At 37.9% G+C, this 26,788-nt stretch overlaps 1 protein-coding gene across 2 annotated transcripts in view; it reads right to left on the reverse strand.

Moving 5' to 3' along the window:
* Positions 1-26,788, reverse strand: part of cacna2d3a (calcium channel, voltage-dependent, alpha 2/delta subunit 3a) — a 107,371-nt gene that overhangs the window by 26,692 nt on the left and 53,891 nt on the right. The window contains exons 12-26 of one of the 2 annotated variants that reach the window (XM_086068362.1): positions 24,390-24,523; positions 22,832-22,849; positions 16,033-16,104; positions 14,996-15,076; positions 14,092-14,166; positions 11,536-11,619; positions 11,390-11,461; positions 10,742-10,803; positions 10,603-10,670; positions 9,344-9,389; positions 8,780-8,877; positions 8,588-8,681; positions 8,405-8,500; positions 8,126-8,247; positions 5,692-5,769 (exon numbers count right to left, since the gene is read on the reverse strand). In XM_086068362.1, the coding sequence (XP_085924488.1) occupies positions 5,692-5,769; positions 8,126-8,247; positions 8,405-8,500; positions 8,588-8,681; positions 8,780-8,877; positions 9,344-9,389; positions 10,603-10,670; positions 10,742-10,803; positions 11,390-11,461; positions 11,536-11,619; positions 14,092-14,166; positions 14,996-15,076; positions 16,033-16,104; positions 22,832-22,849; positions 24,390-24,523 (1,200 nt within the window). The remainder of the gene's footprint in view (positions 1-5,691; positions 5,770-8,125; positions 8,248-8,404; positions 8,501-8,587; positions 8,682-8,779; positions 8,878-9,343; positions 9,390-10,602; positions 10,671-10,741; positions 10,804-11,389; positions 11,462-11,535; positions 11,620-14,091; positions 14,167-14,995; positions 15,077-16,032; positions 16,105-22,831; positions 22,850-24,389; positions 24,524-26,788) is intronic. The other variant, XM_086068363.1, reaches the window with a different exon arrangement.

Genomic DNA, 26,788 nt, shown 5'->3' on the forward strand with positions numbered 1-26,788 from the left:
GATTAATATGTACCCACAGTTTTGTAATCTGTACCCACAGTTTATTAATCTGTATCCAAAATGTTGTAATCTATATCCACAGTTTAGCAATCTGTACCCACAGTTTAGGGTTAGGGTGGGTTTCAGATTGCTAAACTGTGGGTACAGATTGCTAAACTGTAAACACGGATTAGTAAACTGTGGGTAAAGATTGCTAAACTGTGGGTACAGATTAGTAAACTGTGGGTACGGATTACTAAAGTGTGTGTACGGATTAGTGAACTATGGGTAAAGATGACATACTAGCAAAGAAAAAACAATCTTTCATACCCTGGCACCAGAGGGGCTCTGTAATTTTCTGAAACTTGGGTAGCTAATTAAATTCCACAGGTATTTGACTATGCACTGAGAAGAACTGGAACTCAAAGTATGAAAATTAATATATTCCACTTTCTCTGAGAAACGCATATCACAGATACAGTAGATGCAAACTGATATATTTAATAGTCTGTATTTGTAGGTCTTAGTAGAGTTCTGGTATTGGAAATTTATTTCAGAAAGTGGTTGTCTTTCAGCTGTTGTTTCTAGTTTTGTTGTCCAATATCAAATTTGTTTCCGAATTCATAGTAGGCAGCTGGTGTCAGTAATGTTTTCATTTGTCTTTGATGAGAAAATATGAGTGAGTGTGTTACTGTTTATGCTTGAGTGTGTGTAAGTGTACTGAATGCACATACTGTATTTGTAGAGAATTTGATTGTTTGTGCCTGATAACGTGATATAGTTTTGCAGAGAAAATATGTTTTATGAAAGATATTTTTCTGACAACCCTTGAAGGGATGATGGGAACTTCTTTGAAGCAATAACAAATTTACGGGTACACAGAGATTATTATTGACCATTATTGTACTGCTGCACAAAATCACATGCAAAACTTTGACTGAGCAGTCAGTTGAGGTGTTGTTTGTGAGTCATGCTGATCTCCTTCAATATACAAAATAAAAAGAAACATTTTAACCGACAAAACTGTAATTTTGTATTGACCAGTGAGCGGGTGTACATTGGCAACTGGAAATTTGTACAAATTTGAAATGAGTCAAAATTTTGAATAAAATAATGGGGCAGCACATGATACATTCCTTAACAGAAGCCAAGGAAAACCAATCCCTGTCATACACTCTCAGGTGAAAATAATGACATCAATATAAACTTTCATTGTTGTCTGTTTGGCGTTTTTTAAAACAAGACGACATGGGTGCTACTGGTACACCCAAATGGTCCATTCTTGCGGAAGGAATGGCATTTGGGCAAACAATAACTCCTATTTTCTTTGAAAGCTGGCACACCACCACAGGCACCAGGCATAAAATTATTCAAGCAAATTAAGGTTGTATTTTTCCAACATGTGTTTAAAACTCATTCACTCCCAGCCATTTTCACTGAAGCATTCCCCTTCACCCGGCTGTTTTACTGGATTTAGATGGATTTTGCAAGGCCCACAGAATATTGTGTTCTATAGAATAATTAGAGTCTCTTCTTTCATCTGTTTCCATTTTCAGCAATTAGCATTAGAATATAGTTAAGTTTCATCATTATTCACAAATCTGTTAAGAACTGTGGGTAAATTAGCTTTTTTTCAACATGGCCCTGGTTGATCTCTTTTGCTCTGCTTCCACCTGCTGGCCGTTTTTGTAAAAACTACCATTGCTTCAACCGTTCTGTGCAGTTGAGAGGCTGCATCAAAGCCTTCTGTATGCTATATATATATATATATATATATATATATATATATATATATATATATATATATATATATATATATATATATATATATATATATATATGTATATATATATATATATTTATATATATATAAATATATATATGTCTTTGGTACACTTAAAACATTTAAAATAGAACATATTTATACACTGCCTCATAGCGGATGGAGGAGGGATGGCCTTTCAGCATCTGAATGTTTATAACTGCCCTGTGTGTGAATATCTTGAAACAGCGTGTTTGTCTCAAAAATAAATGTGCGTACCTGCCGATCCACAAACGCGCATTCAAATTAAAATCACTGATTTATTTGTGGATCTCAAAAACACTTGAAAATCACAAACATATTTGTGTGAATGATTTTGAGACACATTTCTCCCCATAATTTTCAAAATTAAATAAAGTTTTCCAAAAATGTCAAAATACTTGACATGTTAAACTTTTACTTATCCTTGCTTTTGTTTCAAACAAAAACAAAAGGTGCAGAGAGTTCCCAGGGTGAGCAGCATCTCTTACAAAGTTAATTGAAAATAAAAAAATAAGTGTGTACCTTTAACGTAGCCATTCCCTTGAGTTAATTAACAGTTTAAAATTTAAATCTTATCCGCTGTCATATTTTTATATATTTACATACGCCATTTTTTTTTAAACCCTAACCCAAATACAAACAACAGACCATGTCACTTACCGTATTTAAAAAAAAAGAAGTTAAAATACGCTTTTTGCCATTTGCAGTTGACTGTTTAATTTACAGTTATATTTGCTATTTTTATGTATAATCGGAAAACAGCACTGAATTATAGCTTACTGAAGCATATAATGTAAACATACACAGATGCTTTTGGTCTTAACGGCTGACGTGACATTCATGGCTGTGCGCGTTATGCCAGCGAACCCACGGCACGTGGCACAGGATGTGACACACGCGCACACAGATATGCTGGCATTCACGTGTGTGTGCGTGCGTTCGGCAACGTTCTGACTCAAGTGATGTCTGCGGAATTGTAGGGTGGAGGATGGGTGCGATAGGCCCATGGGGTACCGTAGCGTGTGATGTCATCAGCCTGTCCTGTCAAGTTAGTCTGGTAGCGTATTCACAAGTCTGCAGCTCGTTCGAAACGCAGGCCAGCGAAAACTGGCCCGAACCGGCCTACGCTAAATTTGCATTCCAGCCTACATATCCCCTCCCATCTGACTCTCTTACATAAAATCATTCTTACAGACATCCCCCAATCTGACAGCCATGATCATCATTACTGTACATCAGCAGCCTTTGTAATAGTAGCGTCTCCTTGTTAAAGCTAGTTTAGTCACTCCGATTGCAGCTTCACAGATCTGACACAAGGATGCAACCTGAGAAAAATACTGAGAAAATAATATGGCGGGCTGCATGTTTACCGCTCTGCCAGGAGTCTGATGTATGTGTGTACGCGTGTGTAGGTGTGTGCGTGCTTGCTTGTGCGAGTGAGAGGGAGCTGTGGCACCACACAGACTCTCCCATCTCTGTCCTTCTGCTCCAACGGTTTCCCCCAGGCCTATAATACCCACAATGCACTGCTCTCATGTCAACGCAGTCAGGCACCGTGAAAATGTTTCTCTTTTCCTGCCCTTCTCTGTTCCCTCCTTTGTCTTACCAATGGTTACTCACAACCCGATGGTTGTTCTCTGCCAAGATACAGCTTTGTCCTATGATTCTTGTGCATAATCACCTGTTTATCTGTGTATATGCCTAATTTCATTACTGTATTTACCGTAATTTCTCAAGAATAGCAATTTTTTGGACTAAACAACAACAACCAAACTAAGAACGTATCATACACAGTAAATTTCATAGAGTACATTTTACTCTAAAAGAAGACTATATCCGGTCTCATACTAAACAGAGTAAACTTTACACTGTACACAATAGTAGAGTAATATATATATATGTATATATATAAAAATAGCACTCAAGGGTTGACGAACAATCGCAGAACCTTCAGGTTGGCAGACGGCCAATCTACCCACTGAGCCATGCCGCTCTGCTGTATGTCAGTACACTCTAAAAAGAAAATCGTTGAACCAATTTAAGACTATAGATTGAATTGTTGACCAACTTAAAAAAAATGCTTCAATTGGTAACACACAATTTAATTAAGTTAGTCCAAAGTGAATATATTAAGTTTAATCAATTATGAGTTCATTAAACTTTTTTTTTCTTTTTTATTCATTCCATGGATCTTACAAGTTCACAAAAAACATATTTTAGAAACAGAGAAAAAAACAACCAAAAAATCAGCCTTAAAAACAATCAACCCCACCGCCCCTCCCCCAAAAAACATCCATACACAACTTAACATCTAAACAACTAAACATTATCATCATCGTTGTCATAATGCTCAACCCAAAAACATGATGACACTGAATCAACATCCAAACAGAAAACAATAAACACACACTAAATAAATAAACAAATAAACAAACACATAAAAGGGCACACATCATCCTAGCACTCTACACAAACATTAGCACTCTCGTTGTCATCATCATTAGTAATAGTAATAGTCCAAAGTGAATATATTAAGTTTAATTAATTAGGAGTTATTTAAACATATATTCACCTGAACTAAATTAATCCAAAGTAACTCCAATCCAAAGTTTAATTAACTCATAATTTATTAAGCTTAATATATTCACTTTGGACGTACTTAATTCAGTCGTGTCTTACCAATTAAAGCAATTTTATAAAGTTGTTCAACAATTCAATTTGTAATTTTAAATTGGTTCAACAATTCTCTTTTTAGAGTGTATATCGCTGGTGTCAGGTGGAAGACAATCATTTTTGGTCTCCTTTTGGACACATCAGCAATATGTTAACAAACCATAGGCATTGCATAGCTCAAGTGGTAGAGTGGCTGTCTCCCATGCTGAAGATTGTGGGATCGTTCCTCGACCTTTGAGTGACCTCTTTTAAAAAAGATGATGATGATTATTATTAGTTTTAATATTTTTTACAATATTTTACTGTTTAGACTGGGACAGAATCTAGTCTTTTTTATTGGACTATTTAATTTGGTTGTGTTCGGGTGGTTTCTGTAGGACAAAAAAAAATACAAATTCAAATAAAATAAACATGATCTATTGCATGTAAATGTCTTGTTTATACAATGCTAATAAACTGAGGCAAATAATACAGGTAACATTAACACAACCCACAATCACTAATAACACTTATTTAATAACACTTAATTTTTGAGGCACTTACTTGCTAATGCACAGACACATTGTGAATCAAGTGAATTTGTGGAGGAAGTCAAACGTGTTATGTTCCCCATCATCTGGCATTTAGTGTGGGTCTTAATCTTAAACATAGGAAGCCAAAACATGCCAAATTAAAATTAAATTGCACTAATAAACTAACCACCAGAGGGTGCTGGAACGGCACAAATGGAAAACAATCAGCCTTTTAACAGATGTGCTGCTTTTAATATCAAAATATTACAATGAAGATATTGTGGCAATTTTAAAAGCACAATATCACAATATTGCCATTATCGTTACATCCCTACTGGATAATACTTTCCCCCCAAGAAATTCCGTAATAAAAGAGAAAAATGGCAAAAATCACTGGCTGCCAGTTTGCACCCAAAGATCTGCATTGAGTTTCACTGCCTTTACTGTATTTTCTACCTTTTGATGCGATACACAAACAGGGACGGATACACGGAAATCTGATTGTTTACACAACTTTTTGTCTGTTCATTTTATACCTTCTTTTGAGCGTAAATTCATTCACAACAGCAAGCGGTAAAGTCAAGAGGGAAAGACAAAAGGGCAAACAAATGCAGAGCTGATCAGCAGGCCAAAGATTCCTGTACGATAGTCAGAGGAGAATTTTGCAGCCACTGTCAATGTAAGAGCGCGTGGCGGAGACAGAAGCAGCCATCCTCTACTTACCCGCAGCGATGGGCGATTTCCTCTCATCCAGGAGCTGAATGGCTGTGCTGGCTAAGACAACACTCTTGTTTTCTGAGCCTACAAGCACACAAACACACCTCATGAATCATTTCCAAAAAAATTTTTTATCAGTTCTGAACTGACCACAAGATAAATGCCAAGGAGTATTATTTCATGGCTGCAGCTTTCTGCCATGAGTGAGTGAATGCAAGGCGAGCCGTTGCCAGTAAATAAGAGGCTTTCAGATCACTTGTATTAGCTGAGACTAATGGAAAGCCCGGGGCTGAGGACAGATAAAAACAAGTTCCTCCTTTAAAAGGAAAAAAAAACAAAACATTTTAGTGTTGTAGTTTAACTGTGTCCGTGTGTGTGTGTGTGTGTTCTGGCCAAGTCACTATGGAAAGGTCTGGACCTATTCCTAACATATCTGATTTCACCCCAAAGCAATCAGACCTGTCCTCAAGGGCACAGCACAGAATTAATAAGAGGGGAGGGGAGGATACATGGCTGTAGTAGACGACCAAATGTGTGTGCGAAGAATAAGTAAACACTGTAGACCTAAATGTACCCTGTGTTCATTATTTTTAAGCATTCTTACAGCTTAGTAAGTCATTACAACAGAATGTTTTTTTTTAATTTTGAGTGTTTTGAGATTCAGGAGTTTTGTAGAACCTAATTTCATTTCTACATTTATGAAAGAGAAAGCTTTTTGGAAACATCTGTAACTGAGGGCCCGTTTATACGAGGTTGCGTAAAAACTCCCAAATATTCTATCTGAAGTTCCTTTCGTTTGGACGGTGACGGTATTTTGGTGGCTTGAACATGCAAAAATTTGAAAACACCTTCCAGAGTGGAAAACTGTGTGTGTTCCCACGGTCCAAAACTCCGCTGAGATCTGCTCCCGTCGTGTACGTGTTTAAGTCACATACATGCGCCGGTACAGGGAAGTACACAAACATGTCTGACTATATCTGTCCGTCGGCCCTTCAAGCTGCTCTGGCTGCTTTTATAACACAACACGAGTCCTTCCAACAATTACAGACTCATCGACTATTACTGAACAGAGGAACATCCTTTTGGTTTTTGTGGCGTGATGACTCACATAGAACGAAGATCAGAGATTCGACGCATGCGTATGGACATGGTGGAGTTACATCACAGCATCACTTAGCCGCCTAGAATGTGTACATAACAGAATTCTGCGTAATCTTGCATCACTGTATGCACACCGTATTTTCTCTGATAGACGCTCATCTAAACGTGAAAGACGAGACGCCACTTTTGTGTCTTCTGTTCAGAACGTCATCATATAAATGTAGTTTAAACTATCAAATGTGATCAAGGTTATTTGAATGATGAGCCACATCAAAAAAGGAATGAATTGGTTTTATTAAACAAATATATTGTAAACCTACTATTTTTTTTACAATACAGATTAACTGAATGCATTTACTGGAGAAAAATAAAGTAGGGATGCATGAATATCGGTGGCCGATAATTATCGGTAATTCTCAACCTATTTGACGTCAAACAGTTAAACCAGATAATAGAGAAATTTGCAGATAATAATAGACATGCTGCGTTGGTCCCTCTATAGTGGCTCAAGTTGTGCCCAACTCCTCAACCCCTCCCCTCTCCGATGGTAGTGTTGCATATTTGTGACGTCATAATGCGCGCAACCTCGTGTTCACAGAAGATGCATCATGGCGACATGGCAGTGTCCAGTGTGGGCATTCTTTACTGTGTCTCCCCAAAATGTTACACTCACCGTTTTTTGTTGCATTTTTAAAACATGACATGTTTTGTTTTGGCAAACTCAAAATTAGTTACTGGTTGTCTTTGAAGCAGAGATGTCAATAAAATTCAACTTCATGGTGCTTTACACAACGTTTCAATGTATTTAACATGTAAGACTTATAGTAGGACTCAAAAGTATATTTGTATTCAATTATCAACTTACTTATCGGTTATCGACATCGGCACTTTCTAAATGAGTGGTTCATTGGTATTAAAATAGCATTATCGTGCATCCCTAAAATAAAGCCCAAGAAGAGAGAGTACTAAAAATACAAAATATGGACCTTGGACCTTTTTTGGGGGGAGGACTTTTATACAGTACGAAATGTAATTCGCAACATGAAAAACATAAAAAGAGAAATTTACTTTTGTCAATAATTGCAATACTAATAAATCCTCTCTTTGCTCCCCCCTCCCCCCTCTGTCTGTCTTGATAGAAGTTACATTGTTAATGGGAATCTAGTCAATTCATTTGTCATTGGCATCTTCTTAAATATTGACACATGCACATGAGAAAACAGCTAGCGTGTTCAATCCAATTCCACAAATCCTGGTTTGATACACCATGGCTGTATATTACACGGCGAGAACCATCCATACTTTAGAGACACAAATCGCAGCATTCTCCTTTACTGACCTGAGTTGAAGGGCAGGGAGTAGACAAAGGTCCCAGGAACTTGTTCCGCCGCCCTTTTGTACCACAGGGGGAAGTGATCGGCATTAAACACCCCTTCTTTGTCCTCGGCAGTCAGGAAGTCTCTTGAGACAGACGGAAATGACGGAGATGATCCATGCATTGTTTGACAGGTTTAATGAAGTGACAGACTAAAAGTTGACTTTCCTCATTTTATCAAGTAACTAAATAGAAACTTTTCCAAAGACGAATCACAGCGAGATACAGAGATGACATACTTACTGGTTAGTAAGCTTGTCAGGTACAACAAACAGGTTGATTCTGGACAGGCCGGTCCTCGTGCCAAGATAGGCAATCTCAACTCCTTTGTCAGAGTTCCTAGGTTTTAAAATGATTCACAAATGCTGTCTCAAGTAAGACCATAATACAGCAAGCATCACGTCGTACTGTGTGTGTGTGCCATACTCAGACTTATTGAGCACCAAGCTGGTCCAATAGGCTTCCAGTGGGGCAGTTACTACTGCATCAAAAAGCACTTCTTGAACCAACTCCTTATCACCTACAAGAAAAAAAACAGGGCCAAATTTTAACCAGTGAAATACTGTACCACAAAGAGACTCGTTGAATTAAGATGGATTGTTGGTGAATTTTACAAACATTGCAGTTGGGGTTCATGTCCACTGAGGTAGAGTTTGATTGCCTCTATCTGGGTCATGTAGCGGTGCTCTGGGTGCTCATCTGTATTGCAGTATGTCCTGTTTGAAGAAGACAGATATATAAAAGAATGGACAAAAACATAGTGCTAAATGATGACAGAGTTTTTCCATACGGGAAAGTTTGGATCACATTTTCAAGAAAAACAACTAAGCCCCAAAATATATGACCCACTATTGTAGTGGGATTTAGCTTTTTCTAGAAAATTGGTTGCAATGTCACAACAGGTTACTGAATTTCTGCTTAACACTGAAATCATAATTCAGGATCAGTAACCTTAGAAGATGTAACTTATTTAGTCATTTTCTTCTTCTTTTTTACTTTTACATCCTGTAAGCTAAATAAAGTGTTTGTATTACATTTTGACAGCACTTAAAAAAAAACAAGTAAAAAAAAAAAAACCATCACAGTTTAAAATGACAACAACACTGTTAACAATCATCCCCTCACTGATTTAATTAATTTTCCTTCAAAATGCTGATTGAAAAAATGCTTAAGTACGCATACCATTCATCTGCAAGGGCTACATCAGGATGCTCTAAATCGTGAAGGCCTGCAAGAAAAAAAAAATCGTATGAACAAGCATTAATTCAAGCCGGAGAAGCTGTTAAATTCTTACACTTTCAAAATACATGCTGCATGTGTGAAAAATGTATTTTGTGTCTGGTTTTGGCAAGTCTGATTGGATCAGGAAGAGCCAAGTCATGCTCAGACCGCTCCCAATGATGGATATGTTTGGAGTTACAAAGAGACCACCGTGACATGAATATTTACACGCATGAGGCTGGATATGGAAGTTTGACTCTGTGGTTTGACATAAGCATCGATCAAGACGCAGTCAACTCATCTAAAGAGCCACTAAAGAAATATTATACTGTTTAATTTTGAGGTTTCATGTTACATTTACTACTTCAAGCTGAGAAGTGGAATTTTACTACCTATGATGACTTACGCAAATTGTGAGGAATGACTTGCCAACATATTTGACGACCTTTGTAGAGCTTTATGTTCAAAGAGCATTAACACAAATTATAATCAGTAACACCAACGTCTTTATAACACTGATGTACACATTACAGCATGAGAGATAATTATCTCAGTGAGAAAAGAGAAGGCAACTGAAATATGAAAATGAAATGACCGAATCAATAAAGTAATTAGTTAATGCTGTTATAAATTGTAACCCTACTTTGAAACCCTAACCCACATTCTGACAGCTGAATTAAGTAATAATTTTATAGCCACTGTTATAAATGATGACCCTACTTTGGAACTGTACTTTGAAACCCAACCCTTCTTTGAAACCCTACAATAATTTGAAACCCTGACCCACATTTTGACAGCTGAATTGTTTAAGCAATATTTTAAACCGCTGTTATAAATTGTGACCCTACTTTGAAACCCTAATTTGAAACACTAATCATTTTTGAAACCCTAAAACTTTGAAAACGTACTTTGAAACCCAACGTTGAAAGCATAACTTTCCTTGAAACCCTACTTAAAAAAAAAACTAAACCTACTTTCAAACACATTCTGACAGCTGAATTCTTTCACCTATAATTTTATAGCCACTGTTATAAATTGTGACACTATACTTTGAAAGCCTAACCACACTTTGAAACCCTATACCAGATAGATTTTTCCTGGTTCGTATTTTATAAAGGAAAAAAAATACACATTTGAAAAGAAAAAGTGCGTACAATTTTTACATCATGTACGCATACAATGGAAATTATATGGCTTAAAAAATACTGTGCATGTCATACCTTCTTCCACAGTGACATTCCCTGTGAAGAAGGACTTGCCGTGGCCCCTTGAAAGAGCAACTCCAAGACTAGCAATAAAACAAATAACTTGTCTTTTTAATCTTCATTGTGCAAAGATAAATGTCTGAATGTTTCTCACCTGAAAGGAGTACCATGAATATCCGTGTAGTAGTAATCATTTTGCAACACCAGTACACGCCTCTGTAACAAAACGGATAATACACTCTGTTGTGGCCAGCTTTCATATTCACAACACTAACTGCCATTCAGTAATTCATGGAATTGGCTGCAGCATGGCTCCATCTAGTGGTGATGGGAGTATTTGCTATGTGGCATACAATGTTGCTGCACTATGAAGTTTCCTGCATTAATATCGTGAATATGAATGAGTGTTGTGTGCCTGAATGTGTATACTGTATTTGGAGATACGCATTTGCATATTGAATGCTTATTAATCAGCTGAAAGTACAAAGCTTTCAAAGTGCAATGCAGAGGCAACACACACACCTGTGTGTGTGTGTGTGTGTCTCTCCAAAAGACACGCCAGGCTGCTGTCTCTCGTATTCAGCAACATGTGCATGTTGGAGATAAGGGGCTCACACACTGAGGCAGACACACTCGTGCATGCAGAACAAACCAAATCAGACACAAATTCCCCAGTCAGTGTTGTACATCGCTGTATAACCTCTTGGCAAAGTGGTCTTTCCCTGCTGAGTTCTGCTTTTCAAATACAATTCAGGACTTTGAGAAAATGCTTTTGTTTGCATATTACGGGGGAGATGCTCACCCCTTTGTCGATACTCCTTTTCACTTCCATTGAGAAGGTCCCCGTCTTCCTGTTGACCATGGCGTTCCTCAGCTATAAGCACAAAGACCGTGCTGAGTGTCCAACATCGCTTTCGTAACGGTGTTGAATTACCACAAGAGTTTCACCGTGTCGTCCTTGTCCTCCCATTCTACCTCGGACAGATCCACACTGCTGTAGTTTGGCTTTCGTCGCTTTTTGCCGTCGCCATACTGAGCCGGCAGGAAACATGCGCATAGAAACATATGCATACTGAAGAAGTTGTGATGGCATGAATTCCTATTTGTGTCAAAATAAGGGTTAATTTACATTAGGGGTGTTAAAAAAAAAACGATTTGGCAATATATCGCGATATTACAGCGCGCAATTCTCGAATCGATTCGATATGCGGCCGAATCGATTTTTAAACATCAATTTTTTATGGGAATATTCAACAAAACGTCTCACTTAGGGTTAGGATTCACACATTAAGCATGGAAGAATGTAATATTAATGGAACATTAAGCCATAATATTTGATTTCAGTGCTGTTCAAACATGAAACAGATTGCAACCTGTTTGTTCAATGCAGTGGCTCAGTTATAAACCTGAATTTTCTGATAAATAAATACATTTTCATACAAATCTTACAGTGTACATGTACAAGTTTACTGATTAGTATTTTCAAAATTTGAGTTTAAAAAAAATCGCAATAATCAATGTATAGATTCGCATGGGGATTAATCGGTATCGAATCGAATCGTGACCTATGAATACTGATACGAATCGAATCGCCAGGTACTAGGCAATTCACACCCTTAATTTCCATAGTATGTTTTTATTTGATTCAGGTTTGTCCATCAATTGATGCACTTGGTCAGTTGGTGTGGCAACAGCTTGCCAAGACACATTATGTTGTTTTATCCTCTTTCAATTTGTCACTCATCTGTGTGTCAACATGTTTTTGTGGATCAGCACTGCATGCGTGCACTCGGAAGTCTCGTCCGTGTTCATCTATCAGCCAAGATAGCCTCCCAACCCTCATTAGCATTACTCATTAACATCTTTAATTAGACCACTATTAAACCATCTGTCGGTCTGTCTCGCCGTTTTCTCCTCTGCACCTCCTCATCTTATACCTCCATTTTTACTGCATCCCGATAATTTGGCCATCAGCCTCCTGCTACACATGCACTCCTCTTCCACCATTAATAGAATGGCGTTAATCATAATCAGTCAGGCATTATATGTTCACAGTGAAGGACTGGAGCACACTCTCCTCATTTACATAGCACAAATGTGATGGCTCAATGGTTTTTATGGGATTACAAAAAAAAGTCCTCATTGAGATATTCATATACTTTAATTCTACACTTAATTCCCTTTAAAATGACATATATTACATGGAAGTAGCTCAAAGATTGATGGTGGTACTGCAATTTTAATGTTGCCGGGTTGAAATCAGCGGTTCGGAGAAAAATGGGTTTAAAGTTTTGGCAAATACATCTTTCAAAGGTTCATTGCAACCATTATCTTAGAAAGACGATTTTGAACCAAACCCTTGAAAGACCACTAGAAAGAAAATTCCAATCGCAGGTAAAGAAGTCATCCAAAATGTTAACCCTTTAAAAGCTGTCCTCAGCTCGTTTGACCTCTCAACAGATGAAATCAGCCTCAAGATTCCATTTAACCTACAATCCAAAGTTTGTTTTATTGTTGCTATTGGTGGCGTTTGTTATTATAATTTTACCGCAATGGGAAATTTGATTTAAGAGCTTCGTATCCATCAAAAGGGTTATTTGTCTGTGACAAAAATGCTTATTGATATTTTATCATGGATATTATATCTCAAATGCATTTGGCCACAAAAAGAAGACAAAAAAGTTTTAAAGGTTCAACACAGTATTTTCTGCATTCAATGTAATTCATAAGCAACACAAACACTTTTATCATATTGTACAGTATTTATAAGTCACGCAAATATGCAGTGTGCACATTGTGGGGCGTGGGAAACGGGCTTTGGAAAGAACAATTTAGATCATCTACAAATTTAACAGTGCTCATATTTGATTTGAATTTCATCCCACTTAAAACAGCATAAAGTGGAAACCATTTGTCAATGACTTACGTGGCGTGTCATCTATAGTAAATGTCACATGAAATGATGACATCGAGGAGATCAACATTAAATTAAAAGGAGAAATAGACATAAAGAAATAAAGAGATTCCGGAACTGACGATTACCATATTTGCCGGTGTACGGATCCCATGACAGCATTGTCTTCTGTTATAAGGTATTATTTCTCTTTTGATTGAAATTGAATATTGATTTGAATCCAAAGATCTTGTCTTTACGTAGTCAAAATGGCTCAAGCGCAAAACTCCGGGTTATTTTTAGACCAATTTTGCAAGTTCCCGAAACAAATTAGCTAACGATGCACATTGTTCTACAAATCACTTATCATCCTACACTTTGTCGAAATTGAACATTTTAACCATCCGGTCTATTTTTGTCCATAACTTGAAATCAACATGCGTACTCGTTAACCTGAGCGGGTCACGCATGACAATTTTTACTGTGTTTCTGTGCCAAATGACATTGTTGTGTGACAGCAAAAAAAAAAAAGATCTTATTTGACATTGACGTAACGTAAAGAAGGAATATGTTGCGTTAGCGTACGCTCCCAATGAGCAACTAGTACTTACAAGTGGCCGCAGATCTGGGTGGGTGAGAATGTATCCGTTGTTGGTGATTGCAAAGGCATAGCCGTGTATGCCCAACTAAGAGGAAAATACAAGAAACAGATACAAGTAACATGTTTTGACTGACTGTCAAAAAGGGTCTCACTGCAACAAAATATGTTAGCATTGCGTTAGCATTATGTTAGCACATCATTTCTTTGTAATAATAATATAAATGACTAAGATTTGTGTTTTTTTATATACAGACAAGTGGAGAAAATGATTAGATTAGCCTCCATTTAATTGTGAGTACTTCCACACTCCAAATCGCAACATTAATAAACTATTTAAATCCAACACCAGTCCCTAACAGTGTAAAAAGCAGGTTAACATAAAGCATATTTATACATGTACCTAATTGTAATACTAGTGAGTTGATTTCTAGAAGGAAGCAAAGATTTCGGAGGCATTGTTCAGTATGTGTGTGGAAAGGAAACATGCATGCATGGTTCAATGATCCTTACAGTCAAAGCTCATTCTTGTAAATCTCTCGTTGGATGGTAAAAGATTCTGATCTGCTACGCTAATTAACCTACATGCAAATCAAGTTTTGTGAGTTTGTTAAAATCTGTATTTTATTTAAGAACAGCCATCCATTCATTATATGATCCGCTTGAACAAAAACAAATAATACATCAAAATCCAACATTAGCCACAAGTATCAATTAGCACTGGTGTGCATGCTGTATAATTTATTTAATTACTGCATGGGAGCAAGAAGGCAATAACAATAAGTATCAAACCTAATTTAAAAAAAAAACTCATTTTCATCCTCGCCACAGTTTGCCATTCCAATTACTTCGTCCATATCCACATGCAGTCTATAATTGTACGGGGGATTTGGAAAAACAATAATAGCATCTAATACCTTGTATTTAGGGATAGTCTTGAGTAGCTCTGAGACAGGGACATCTGTTCCTACCACCCCAAGTAAAATGCCATGGTTCCGCTGAAAGCACATAATGAAATACAAAAAGTTCATGTTTGAGAAGTAGTTGAAAAGATTATTGACAGAACACACTTTGAAAGTAATCTACAATTCCATTCCTAAAAACGTGCTGTCAAAACTAGGATTATTATTATTATTATTAGTATTATTATTATGGGCATCTTAGTACATTAACATTGTCATCACTAGTAGTTTTGGGAATGTGCGTAACCGTAAAGTGCGGCTCGGCTGCACGTGGTGACAAATGGTGCTCGATAGTGTAATGGTGTCAATTATTGCCGTTTGTTTGGGAAATGTGCGCCCCCTTGTGGAGTCACCCTCTCTAGAAGGCACACAGGAGGAGGAGTAGAAATACTCTGGATTAATGCAACACGGGGAGCAGATACAAGGACATAAAGACGATTATGCATTAAGGAAGACTTGAAGACTTTTTTTAAATAGGGGGTTGTGGGGCGGCTCATGCAAGGTGATATTCAAGCTAGGTCCACCACTTCCTTCCATCATCATTTCGTAACGAGGTTCTCCGATCGTGTGAGCTTTCCAAAACAAAGAAGAATCAAAATTCTCGGATATGTCGCGATGTTACCCGAGTGTATCTGAACACTTGCTATGGAAAATACTTCTTACCGTCTGGGGAACCCGATTGTCTTTATGTGTGTACCGTGCTGGTACAGTGTGGTGGAGAATCAGGTAGTGTGCTTATTTGAGCGGACTTGAAAAATATGCTCAGGGACTTGAGGGTGTAAGGGTCTTAATTTGACTGGCGCTTTTCCCCCAACACAAATGCTGGATTGTTTCAATTTCGATTTTCTTGACAAGCTGACAAAAATATTAAATAGACCAGTAAGATCAACCATTCATTCAAAAAGGGCAGTCAAAGAAAGAGCTAACAGCACTTCACAATGTGTTGGAACCTGCCAGGGGAGTCATAATGAACTTAATGCACGGATACTTACCGTCTCATTCTTGGTGCTGAACACGGGCATTGCCACGGTGGTCATCAGCACTGGACCTTGACCATCATCCAGCTAAATAGATATTGAGTGAGTAAATAAGACAGAAACAGACAGGGAGGAGAAAGAAAGGAAGCAACAATGGAGTACAATTTAATAGGTTCATAAGAAATTGTTGCCCATTGTCACTCACATTCTGTGAATCTGCCTTGTGACACTTATTTTAAGATCATACCCCAAATAGCGGACCTGTAAGTAATTGTGCGGCCGACCCAGTCGTACTCAATTATCTTCTTCAGGCTACATCCAACTTATATGACATGTTTTATTCATGTTCCTTGTTTGACTTAAAACATGTTCAATCACAGCCTGTCTTTGATCTCCTTCAGAATAAGCTTATCCAGAGGCAGTGCTTCTAGTTAGGATGTGAGTATCTTTCTTCCCTCAGGACTGCTGGAATAATTAAGATATTTATCTTTGCAGCGGCTGCCAGTCTATGCTTGTAACTTCAATTTCTTGATGAAAGTTTGTTGTGGAGACTGCTCACAATGTGTTATATGGTTGTCCACAAAAAAAAAAAAAACATGCATAGTTAGAAGTATTTTTACCTCTTTGGGTACATAATGTCTTAAAGAGCTGTCAAAATGAATCAATTAATCGACAAGTAATATATGACAACTATTTTAATAATCGAGTAATCATTTGGAGCCATTTTGTAATTTAAAATTGTCCAAATCCTCTGATTTCAGCATATCAACAGTAATTGTTCACTGATTTCTGTAGTCCCTCATGAAAGGAGACTGATTATCTTCTGTGTTTAATCAAAATAAGACATTTGCAAACATCTGTTTTTCATTTCACTTTAATACAAAATTAAAATGAATCCGATGAGTCGATTAATCGATTGAATGATCGATAAATGAATCGATACAAAATGAGTTGATAGTGACAGCACTAATGGCTTGTCACTGGGATGACACCCTCAACACTTCTCTTCTGCTTGCTAACCCTTCTACATTTGGAAACATGCCTGTGCCATTTTGGTCCTTGCAATGACTAACTAACTAACTAACTGACTAACTAACTAACTAACTAACTAACTAAAACAGTGGTGGACAAGAAGTGACAATTGTGTTTAGTAAAAACTATATAAATTGAGCCAATATCACCTTAAGGCTCTTTTGAAACGTGCCCATTTCATCCCATAAAATTAAATAAGACATTATTTTCCATTAAACTTCAAATTCATTGTTGTGATTTTATGATTATTAAAAATCATATTGGTCACAACACATTTTTTTAAAATATAAATTAACTTCAAACTGACAATGTAATTGCAAACAGCAAAATATGCACACTTGTTGACAGGGTGGACAATGACAGAGTGGACATTCTTGGCCAATGCTGGCATTTAAAGAGCACATGGTGGACCTTCACTTGGAAAGTTTGTTAGAAATTGAATTTACAAAAGGTTTTATATCAATTTCACTATTACAGGGTGGACATGTTAACCTTGACAACATCCAATGACACACATAATACGAATCAATTAGAAAACATAAACATTTACTCTGAAACTACTAGCCACTATATCAACCACTATTGAAGGAAGACAAAATGCTGGCAGTAATATCAATGAAAATGTCATGAAATGACAGGGTGGACAGCAAATTCAGAATCACATGCAAAATGTTCCGTATACATGATCAAAACAACTCAATTTATTGAATAACTTATTTTGGACAATAAAACAATGTAAGCTGCCAAAATCATGCATATTCAATGTCGTTTTTGTTTTGACACTTATTTTACTGAATGTAGGTAAATATTTGACCCTTTGTAATAAAACCTCAGTTTCATTATTCTACTACTTTTTCGTGATTGACCCAGTTATTGTTGATCCATTTCTGCTGCAGCAATCGGTTTACAACTATTGTGTTATAGAACAGAGTGCACATCCTCATAACAGCACCTCTATTTTACCACCAGCAATAACAGGTAATGACATGAAACTACTAGCATCCATCCTGTCTCTATCAGACACAGAGCGAAAAAGAAGCAGTGACCTGAGCCTTGATAGATGATAATAGCAACTGAGGACACAGTATTGGACATCAAAGCGGGAAAGAAGTACACTTAAGTACAAGTGCCGTAACAATGGACAACCTTGCTGCTGGAAAAATGGTATCGATCAAAAGACAAGGGGGAATGAACAGGACCTCATCTAAAAATAAGAAATCTATTTCCAAGCTCAGGTACAGTATATTGGATCATATATCACAGGTCTGTAAACACATGTGCTTGGAGTTATCGTGTATTCTCATGACATCAACAGCTGTTGAGAGTTTCCATTCACTCGCTACTACTTTGTGCGTGAATGATCATTCGTTTGGTGGAATTCAGGCTTGTTTTGCTCTGCCGGGAAATGAAAAATAGATAAAAGGAGCCGCACGGAGATTGACAGGCGACTTATTTAAATGTCAAAATCACTGTGAAAGTGGAGTTTCTACTTGTCTTTCCTGCGGGAGGAAATGCATCAATTTGCCTTGTCATAATCTCAACGAAGAAGGAGGACCAGCCTTTAATACTTAATGAGACCCACAACCATGCTGCCGAAATTCTAGAATTTGACCTGTTATCTCAATTTGCTTAAAGGCACAATCATTACAGTTTTTCCTAAAGCTCTCAAATAAGGTGTGTTCCCAATATGGAGAATGGTCTCAGCAGGCTGAGGATTTTTGTTGCATTCACTCTTGACTAACAGTTTGTGACCAAACCTGTAAACTTTTGACCTCAATAAGGAACACACAGTTGGAGAGAATAATTACCTCTGTGCGGTAGATTGCACTGTGCAGGACAGAAATTGATGCCTATCCCTTTTCTGAGAGGTCATGGGCTAAAAAAACTTTTCCTCTTAGAGGCACAAATAAAAACACATTTCAGCACCCCTCTAAAAATACAGATACAAGCCCATGCCCCAAGTTTCATGTCTCGGGGGGGGACACCTTGTAATTTAGATTCATGTGACAAATGCAAGAGCTTGTGTATGAGGTGACCTTTGTTTCCTTGGAGACGGAGCTCAATGATGGTGTACAAGAACAGGACGGTGCGCAATGCTGCAAAGGGGGTTACGGCAGCTCAGAGAGGAACCGTCATAAAAAGCTCTCATGATAAATTTACAAATTAAACAATTATTATACATATATTATACATATATTATTGACACTTGTAAAGCTATCGACTTTGCATTCAGTAAATGATTTTTAACTGCTCCCCTGCTCCAAAATCCTCCTCACACGTCAATATTGGGTCGTCAATATTACGCTCTACTACAACGGTACCTTGTAGCAAGCAGTGTTGCCACAGTTATCTTGAAAACCTAACTTAGTTACTTTATTCATCACTTGATTATAAAAGTAACTAAATTCGATTACTAGTTATTTTATCAGTTATACTCAACAGATCACGACATTCCCACGTAACATAAAGTTGACAACTCGTTCTGCTAATACTTCATTGGAAGTGCATTTTTAACCGTGACATTTAAGCATTAAGGTTCTGTTTTGATTAAAAGTAAGGACAACCTTTTTTGGCATAATATATGTAATTTTATTTTTAAAAGAGTTTATAGATTTCACTTAACATAAACGGGGTAAGGAGATCAGGGCTAGTTGTATCACTTTTTATACTTTTATATATTTCTGTACATGTATACCAGATGAAAGACCACAGTCTTAGGTATATTTTTGTATTAATGTCATTTTCATACTTTGTGTCAGTGCAGTTATAAGCCATCAAATAGAGGGAGTGAATATCTGACATATTGCCCCACCAATGGGTAGGTTGTCACACTATATGGGGTAAGATGTCACACTGGATATTGCAACTAATAAAACAAGGACAAAATTATCATTGTTCTCCTGTTTTTTGTCTGTTTGTTTTCTGGCATACGTAAACAGTTGCCAAAGGTGCATTTTTTTTTTATTGGCCCATTCTTTGCATATGAGACAACAAACCCCAAAATGACTGAAACAAGTTGCCCCAAACTACCATGTTGGCCAATACTTGCTCTAGTATAAAGTTATCTTAAAACGGAAGTGACTGAGGCATCACAAGATGCCTAAATCTATCCTCTAACCGTTAGAGCACCAAATCATGTGGACTCGTTAGAGTCTAACGAGGCCACATGATTTGGTGCTAGAATTTGTCTATGTATGACGCCCGTTTCAAAACATATAATGTTGAATTATTTTACTTTGGGTTACTGGCTCACAATATGCTATACTCTTCTCAGACAGTACACATCCCCTAACCATTTATACGAAGAAAACTAGAATTCCACTTTTTTCGTTGCGCCCTCTGGTGGGGAAGGAAATTGCAATGTGACAACTTACTAGCCCCGGTCTAAACGAGAGGTCTTGTTTTTATTTAAAGAAAAACAGTCTTTCCAGAATTCACTCATCCAAAGTCTTTTTTGGTCTGACATATTTAACATGGCAAAATTCTAATTTATATTGTATATTGTTTATAAATACAATGATTCAATTTGGTGAACTTATACAGTCACACAGCCTTGTGGGTCTTTCTCCAAGTTTAAATTTGCTGTGAACCATATTATTATTATTAGTATCTATTATTATTAATTTGATCCACAGGTATGCATTAGAATAGTCATTACTGTAAAAATGTTTTTTTTAATAATAATAACAATGCATCAGATTTATACAGCGCTTTTCTAGACATTCAAAGACGCTTTACAATGGAATGGATACATTATTCATGCACTTACACATTCACACTCTGGTGGCGGTAAACTACTTTAGTAGCCACAGCTGCCCTGGGGCAGACTGAGGGAAGCGTGGCTGCCAGTGTGCTCCTACAGCCCCTCCGACCACCACCAAACATTCGCACCATTCATACACCAGTGTGAGTAGCAGTGGAGGCAACGTGTGTGAAGTGTCCTGCCCAAGGACACAACGACACATGACTTGGGGAGAGCGGGGATCAAACAGCCGACCTTCTGGTTACTGAACGACCGTCTCTACACTTTGAGCCACGGCCGCTTTTGCGTCACTGGCATCACTGGTGGTAACGAGCACCAACTCAAAAGTTTGAACAATTCTTACAACCGACATGATGATGATGGTGATAAGGTAAAATAGAAGAAACAAATCCACTAAAGTTAGCAAACATTCTAAGCAAAAAAACGTCGTCCACATACTAACAGCTCATATCCCGGACAACATCCACAAGAAAGAACGGACACGTCATCTTAAGTTTCTGAGGAGGCTGTGTTCCTCATAAACTGCTACACAGGTTTCACCAGTCTGTTGTTGCCTGTTTACTTTTCTAAGTTGTAGTTTGTTGGGAAGGTAGCGTTAAAGAGAAGGATATAATACCACTGGACAACTGGACAGGCTGGGCAGGATGCGGTGTGTAGGTGTGGTGGGCACAAAACTAAACTCCTTGGTCTCTGTGGCAGACAGAACAATCCTGTCCACCCTTGACAGCAGCCAGCATCAAATTCATGTTCAATTCCTAAATTCTGTCTGTGACCATATGGCTTTAAATCTTATCAGCGACCGGCCAGAAAGGGACACAATCACAATCACAACCACTTTATTAGATGGACTATTTCAGACCCAAAATGTGTACTTATTTTCTTGCTTTTTGCAGCTCAAATACTACCCGTATTTTTATGACCTGTAATGTTATATTTGATATTACAGGTATAATATCAATATGTTATAATGTAAGATCTGGGATGCTGGAATTTTCCTTTGGATTACTAACACTCTTTTGTCCAAGCTGTTTCACTGTCATGCATGGTCACATGAATGAATGAAAAGATCATCCTAGTCCAAATAATTATCCAAATCTGTCTAACCTTGTCACATTAGTTTGCTAAGATGGGGAAAAACTAATTATCGAGAGAAAAAATATTAGCCATTATTTTAGAGTCAGTCCCTGTTAAATACTTTTTAGACACTACAGCTGTGCAGAAAGTCTCTATGACTTTGTCTATTTCACTTTTGTTTACACAAAAAAGCACACTGGCCAGAGCTGTGATTGAAGATACCATGCAAATAAATACTATCGCGTTAATCATAACCACAATGCTAGACAATACTGTATCTATTTGTAATTTCTGTTGAGCTGCACTGGTGTCTATCACCCTAACAGTGTGAAATGTCTGCCAACTGCCTCATGGGATTCTATTCCCAGTTCATATTAATGGTGTAATCAAATATAACACCAAAATGGTTTAAAGAAACAAAAGCATCAGTGCAGATCATCCCACCAGTTATTATGGGCTGCTGCATTTCCATTCAACCATTTTCTGAACCGCTTATTCAGACTATGCAAATTAAAGTTATTTCAGAAAATCAGACCGAGACAAATGCCACAAACAGGCTTGTTTTCACATCACAATGCACATGAAAAAATAATAATAATAATTATGGTCACACTGCAAGCCCCTAAAACTGTGCCATGCATGCCTGACGTTGCATCACCACTGACGAATAAAAGTTAAGCATTTGTAAAGATGTGATGTGCATCTTTGACCAAACATGCAAGAGAGACTTTACCAACAACAATCACAAGTAATGCCTTGAAAGGACAGCCTAAAGTCACAGTAAGACACCTAATGTGATGTTCCTCCAACTATGTTGTCTTATAGTTGTGGAATTTGAGACCAAACTCATATTACACGACCAAGCAATCCCATGACCACACAGGCCTCAAGACAACACATCACAACACAGCACAGCAACAATCTCAAATCACAATTTGTATTTACCTTTTGTGCTTGAGGGAGCTAAGGCCAGTTCAAGTGGAAAAAGAGGAAGAGGACAGGAGAGGTCACTGCTTTTTTGGGGGGGATTGGTGACAAAAATCATGCCAGTGACCCCTCACATTCATCCAGAAGAAATGAACACAGAAAAAGTGTTTGGTGGCATTCGAGCCAAACTCATTCAACCGTATTTGAACAGATATTGCTTTGCACACAGAAACAAAAGACAAAAGAACATATGAATGAAGCATAACAACTCTGTATTGACTATTAAATACATTTGTCATTTTCGTGAGACCTTTGATCTATATTTTTTTGCACATTCCAGCCTCTACATTAACAATGGGTAGATATTCATCCATTTTAATACTGCTTATCTTATTCAGGATCAGGGTGAAGCCTAGCCCAGCTAACAATGGACAAGAGGCAGAATATAATCTCATCACTGGGTAGCTGTGAACAGAACATTGAGGGAAATAGTTCCATCATCAGTTGCATGGAAGTCTGCTTTGTATTATTTTGGTATAAATCCACACTTTGATGTCCATTCCTCTTATGAAGAGCAAAACATGAAATCATTGTATTAATCATTGACGCATCCGAACCAGATGCCCGAGCCACCTCAACTGAGTCCTTTCAATGCGGAGGAGCAGCGGTACCTCCCGGATGACCGAGCTTCTCACCCTATCTCTAAGGGGGAACCCAGTCGCCCTGCAGAGGAAACTCATTTTAGCCGCTTGTATCCGGGATTTTGTTCTTTTCAACCCACAGCTTGTGACCATAGGTGAGGGTAGGAACGTAGATCGAGCGGTAAAACGAGAGCTTCACCTTTCCGCTTAGCTCCTTCTTCATCACAACTGATCGATACAGAGTCCGCATCAGACGCTGCAACGATCTCCCGCTTACATACATTTTGCGTCTTATAATGTGATTAGATCAGGTTGTACTGGAACTGGATCTGACATTGCAGCGGCTCACTTAACTGATTTTGCAAATGACAAATATTCGTCACTTTTCAGGAGATTCTAATAACGACGTTTTTTTCAAATATTAACATTGCATCATCAAAAAGAACAAGCCCTTTTCAACACTTTAGATTGGTCAATAATTCGTAAAAGTGACACCCACACATGAGGACTGACCAAAAGTATAGATTTTTGTAAAAATATGGACTTATGAGGTTTTGGCCCTACGGCAGCGATATAGTGTTCAGGTGATTTACTGTAGCTCAGGTCATGTATAAGTAAAGCAACAGAGTCATTTTGTACCGTATACTGCATCTCCAAACAACCCAGAGAAAGATCATATATTTTCATCCCCCCCCAAACACTCAAACAGCTTATTTGCTTAATTGTTGCATCTGCTTCCTTCACACAACACATTCACATGTTGTGACACAAACAAATGGAGTGTTAAAACATTGCTTCTTTTCCCACCACAAAAAAAAAAAAAAAAGTAAATGCACCATTTAAAAAACCCACAGAAGCGAGGAAAGGTGTTATTAAAAAAAAAAAATGGTTATGGTTCTTCGACAGATTGTGTGAAATTGAGTTCAGCAACTTACGGTGCTATCAATGTAGGCCTCAGTCCAAACTGTATCATGCTCCCTGTCGATCACCTTGGGACGACTCAGCACATGGAGATATTCCATCACATTCTCCTGGACATCTGCCAGTGTGGATATTTGAGTGAAGTAACCTGTCGGGAAAAGTTAAAGAAGAAACTCTTGAGAATTTCCAATAGAATTATCAATAATATAGTTTGAATTGGCTACTTCTCTTCACTTAGCTACCACTCTTACTTCAAACAGGAATGAAAATTCCAAAGTGTGTCATTAAAAAAAAAAAAAGACTTGTAGTGCAACACAATCAATATCCTCAAAAAGCATCAGAATGTTTTCAGAATCATTTCTTGCATTTTAAGGAATTGCACGTAAAATACAGTTCAGCAGGTGGCAGACAGCTTCGAGATGACGCTTGATGCATGTTTGCGCAATCGCGACATGATTCCTGGAGTCGAGCACAAGTGAAAGGAAAACCAGCATGGGCTTGGAGACAGGTAAAGTAAGTAAGTGCTATGTAAGTGTTGTGCAAAAACGCTTTTATGTATAATCCAAATGTGATGCTATTTCATATGACGATAATGTCACCATTGTGCCGAGGGAAAGCGCTGTTATCTCAACAGGGGGCAAAAAGAATCAGGGAAGGAGTGAGTCAGACAGAGAGGGCAAAAAGTGACATGGAGAATAAGTGAAAGGAAAGAGAGCACATTTCTACCCGTCCATGAAAGAAAACTGTCACCATCACAATCATAAAAATCATAGCTAGAGGAAATTGATTTTGGGGTCATCAGTCCAGGCAGTGACCTTTATTCCACATGGAGAAAGGGGCCATCGCCAGAGGAGTCCAGACTAATACATAACAGCGATGTGTGATGGGGAAAAGTCAGTCAAAACTTCAACAACAACCAAAACAGCAGAAAATGCAAAAACATAAAGCATTGTTGAAATTGTTTTTATTAAAGCAGCATGAAATAGCATCTCGTACTTGACAAGGAAGTGAGCCATGTCCTCTTCTTTTCGTACCAAGGCACTCTGGGATCCAGCTATTATTCCACCAGGTCGTTGGTTACAACACACACTGAAGAGGCTCACATAAGGCACAAAACAAGCTGCCTCAATGTAGCAGCATCGTTTATCAAGGCGCTGAGTGAAGAATGACTGGTCCCTCCGGAGGCCTAAGGGCGTCCTTCAGGCTGAGCCACGACGGAGAGCGAGATGAGGTGGGGAGCAAAAAAAATGAATCCTCCCTGCTTTCCGTGACATGGTACACCTGGTACAGGCGAGGAGAGCATCAGTGTGAAATGGTCGTGATGAGAGTATAAATATGTTCTAATGGACCTCTTGTGGTACCAGACGTTAGCGAGAATACGCACAACGTGCTGTTGACAAAGTATGTCATGACTCATGAGTGTAACGAGTCTTTATTATGTGTTGGCCTTACTATAAGTACATAAGTTATACATAACCAACTCTCTGTCTCTAATAGAAAGTTGGCCATAATAAAACAAATAGAATAACTATAAAAGGCTCCAGCACAGTCTAACTATGAGATTAGCATGACATTTGGCATTGACGGATTGATTTTGAAAACTGTTACCAAAAAATGTAAGTCTGTAATATAGATGAACAATGTTTCTTTCTTAGCCTGTCCCAGCTGTGTTGGGCTAGTAGGCGGGATAAACCCTGAACTGGTTGCCAGCAAATTGCATGAAGATCCGAAATTAGATTTTTTTCATGAAGACATATCCTTCACACATTTTTTTGTGGGACATAATCGTGAAGTGGAACAAAATGTATACATTTCAAACTTTTTTTCTTCTTTTTTTTACAAATATCTAAAAAGTAGAACGTGCAAAATTAATCACCCCTTTTCTCTCAGTGCAGCCAACTGACTACAGAAGTTCCCTGATGATTTCTGAATGATCCAAAATTGACCTAAATGAATGATGACAAATAAAGTCCACCTGCAAACCTACCAAGACCCGGCTGTCACTTTTCAACTTGATGATTGTCCATTAATCAACCAATTTTGACAAATCCAAAATTCCTAAAAGAAGCGCAATGAGGCTTGTGTCAGCACGAAAACCAGTACGCTTGAACGCAATGGCACCTGTTATGTGCTAGGGCACAAATGATGCTAGTCGGAATAAAATGGGGAGCAGGGAAGTGGTGGAGAATGGGGTAGCATTCTGACGGGGAGTTCGAGTCCCGAAAATAACAAACAAGAAATAATAAGCAGGTGCTCGACGGAATGATTTGCAAAACCAGGCTGGACACCTCTACTCTTATCTGGAAAAGCAAATGTGGGGCGGACAAAAACACAGAAATGACGTAAGTCCCCATTAGCTATGTGATAGGGCAAAGTTTAACACCCACAACACAAAACACAAATAAACAGCCAT

This window comes from Leptonotus elevatus, chromosome 2 (genome assembly GCF_054856555.1).
Source record: "Leptonotus elevatus isolate MCC_2025b chromosome 2, RoL_Lele_1.0, whole genome shotgun sequence".
In the NCBI taxonomy this organism is placed as follows: Eukaryota; Metazoa; Chordata; class Actinopteri; order Syngnathiformes; family Syngnathidae; genus Leptonotus; species Leptonotus elevatus.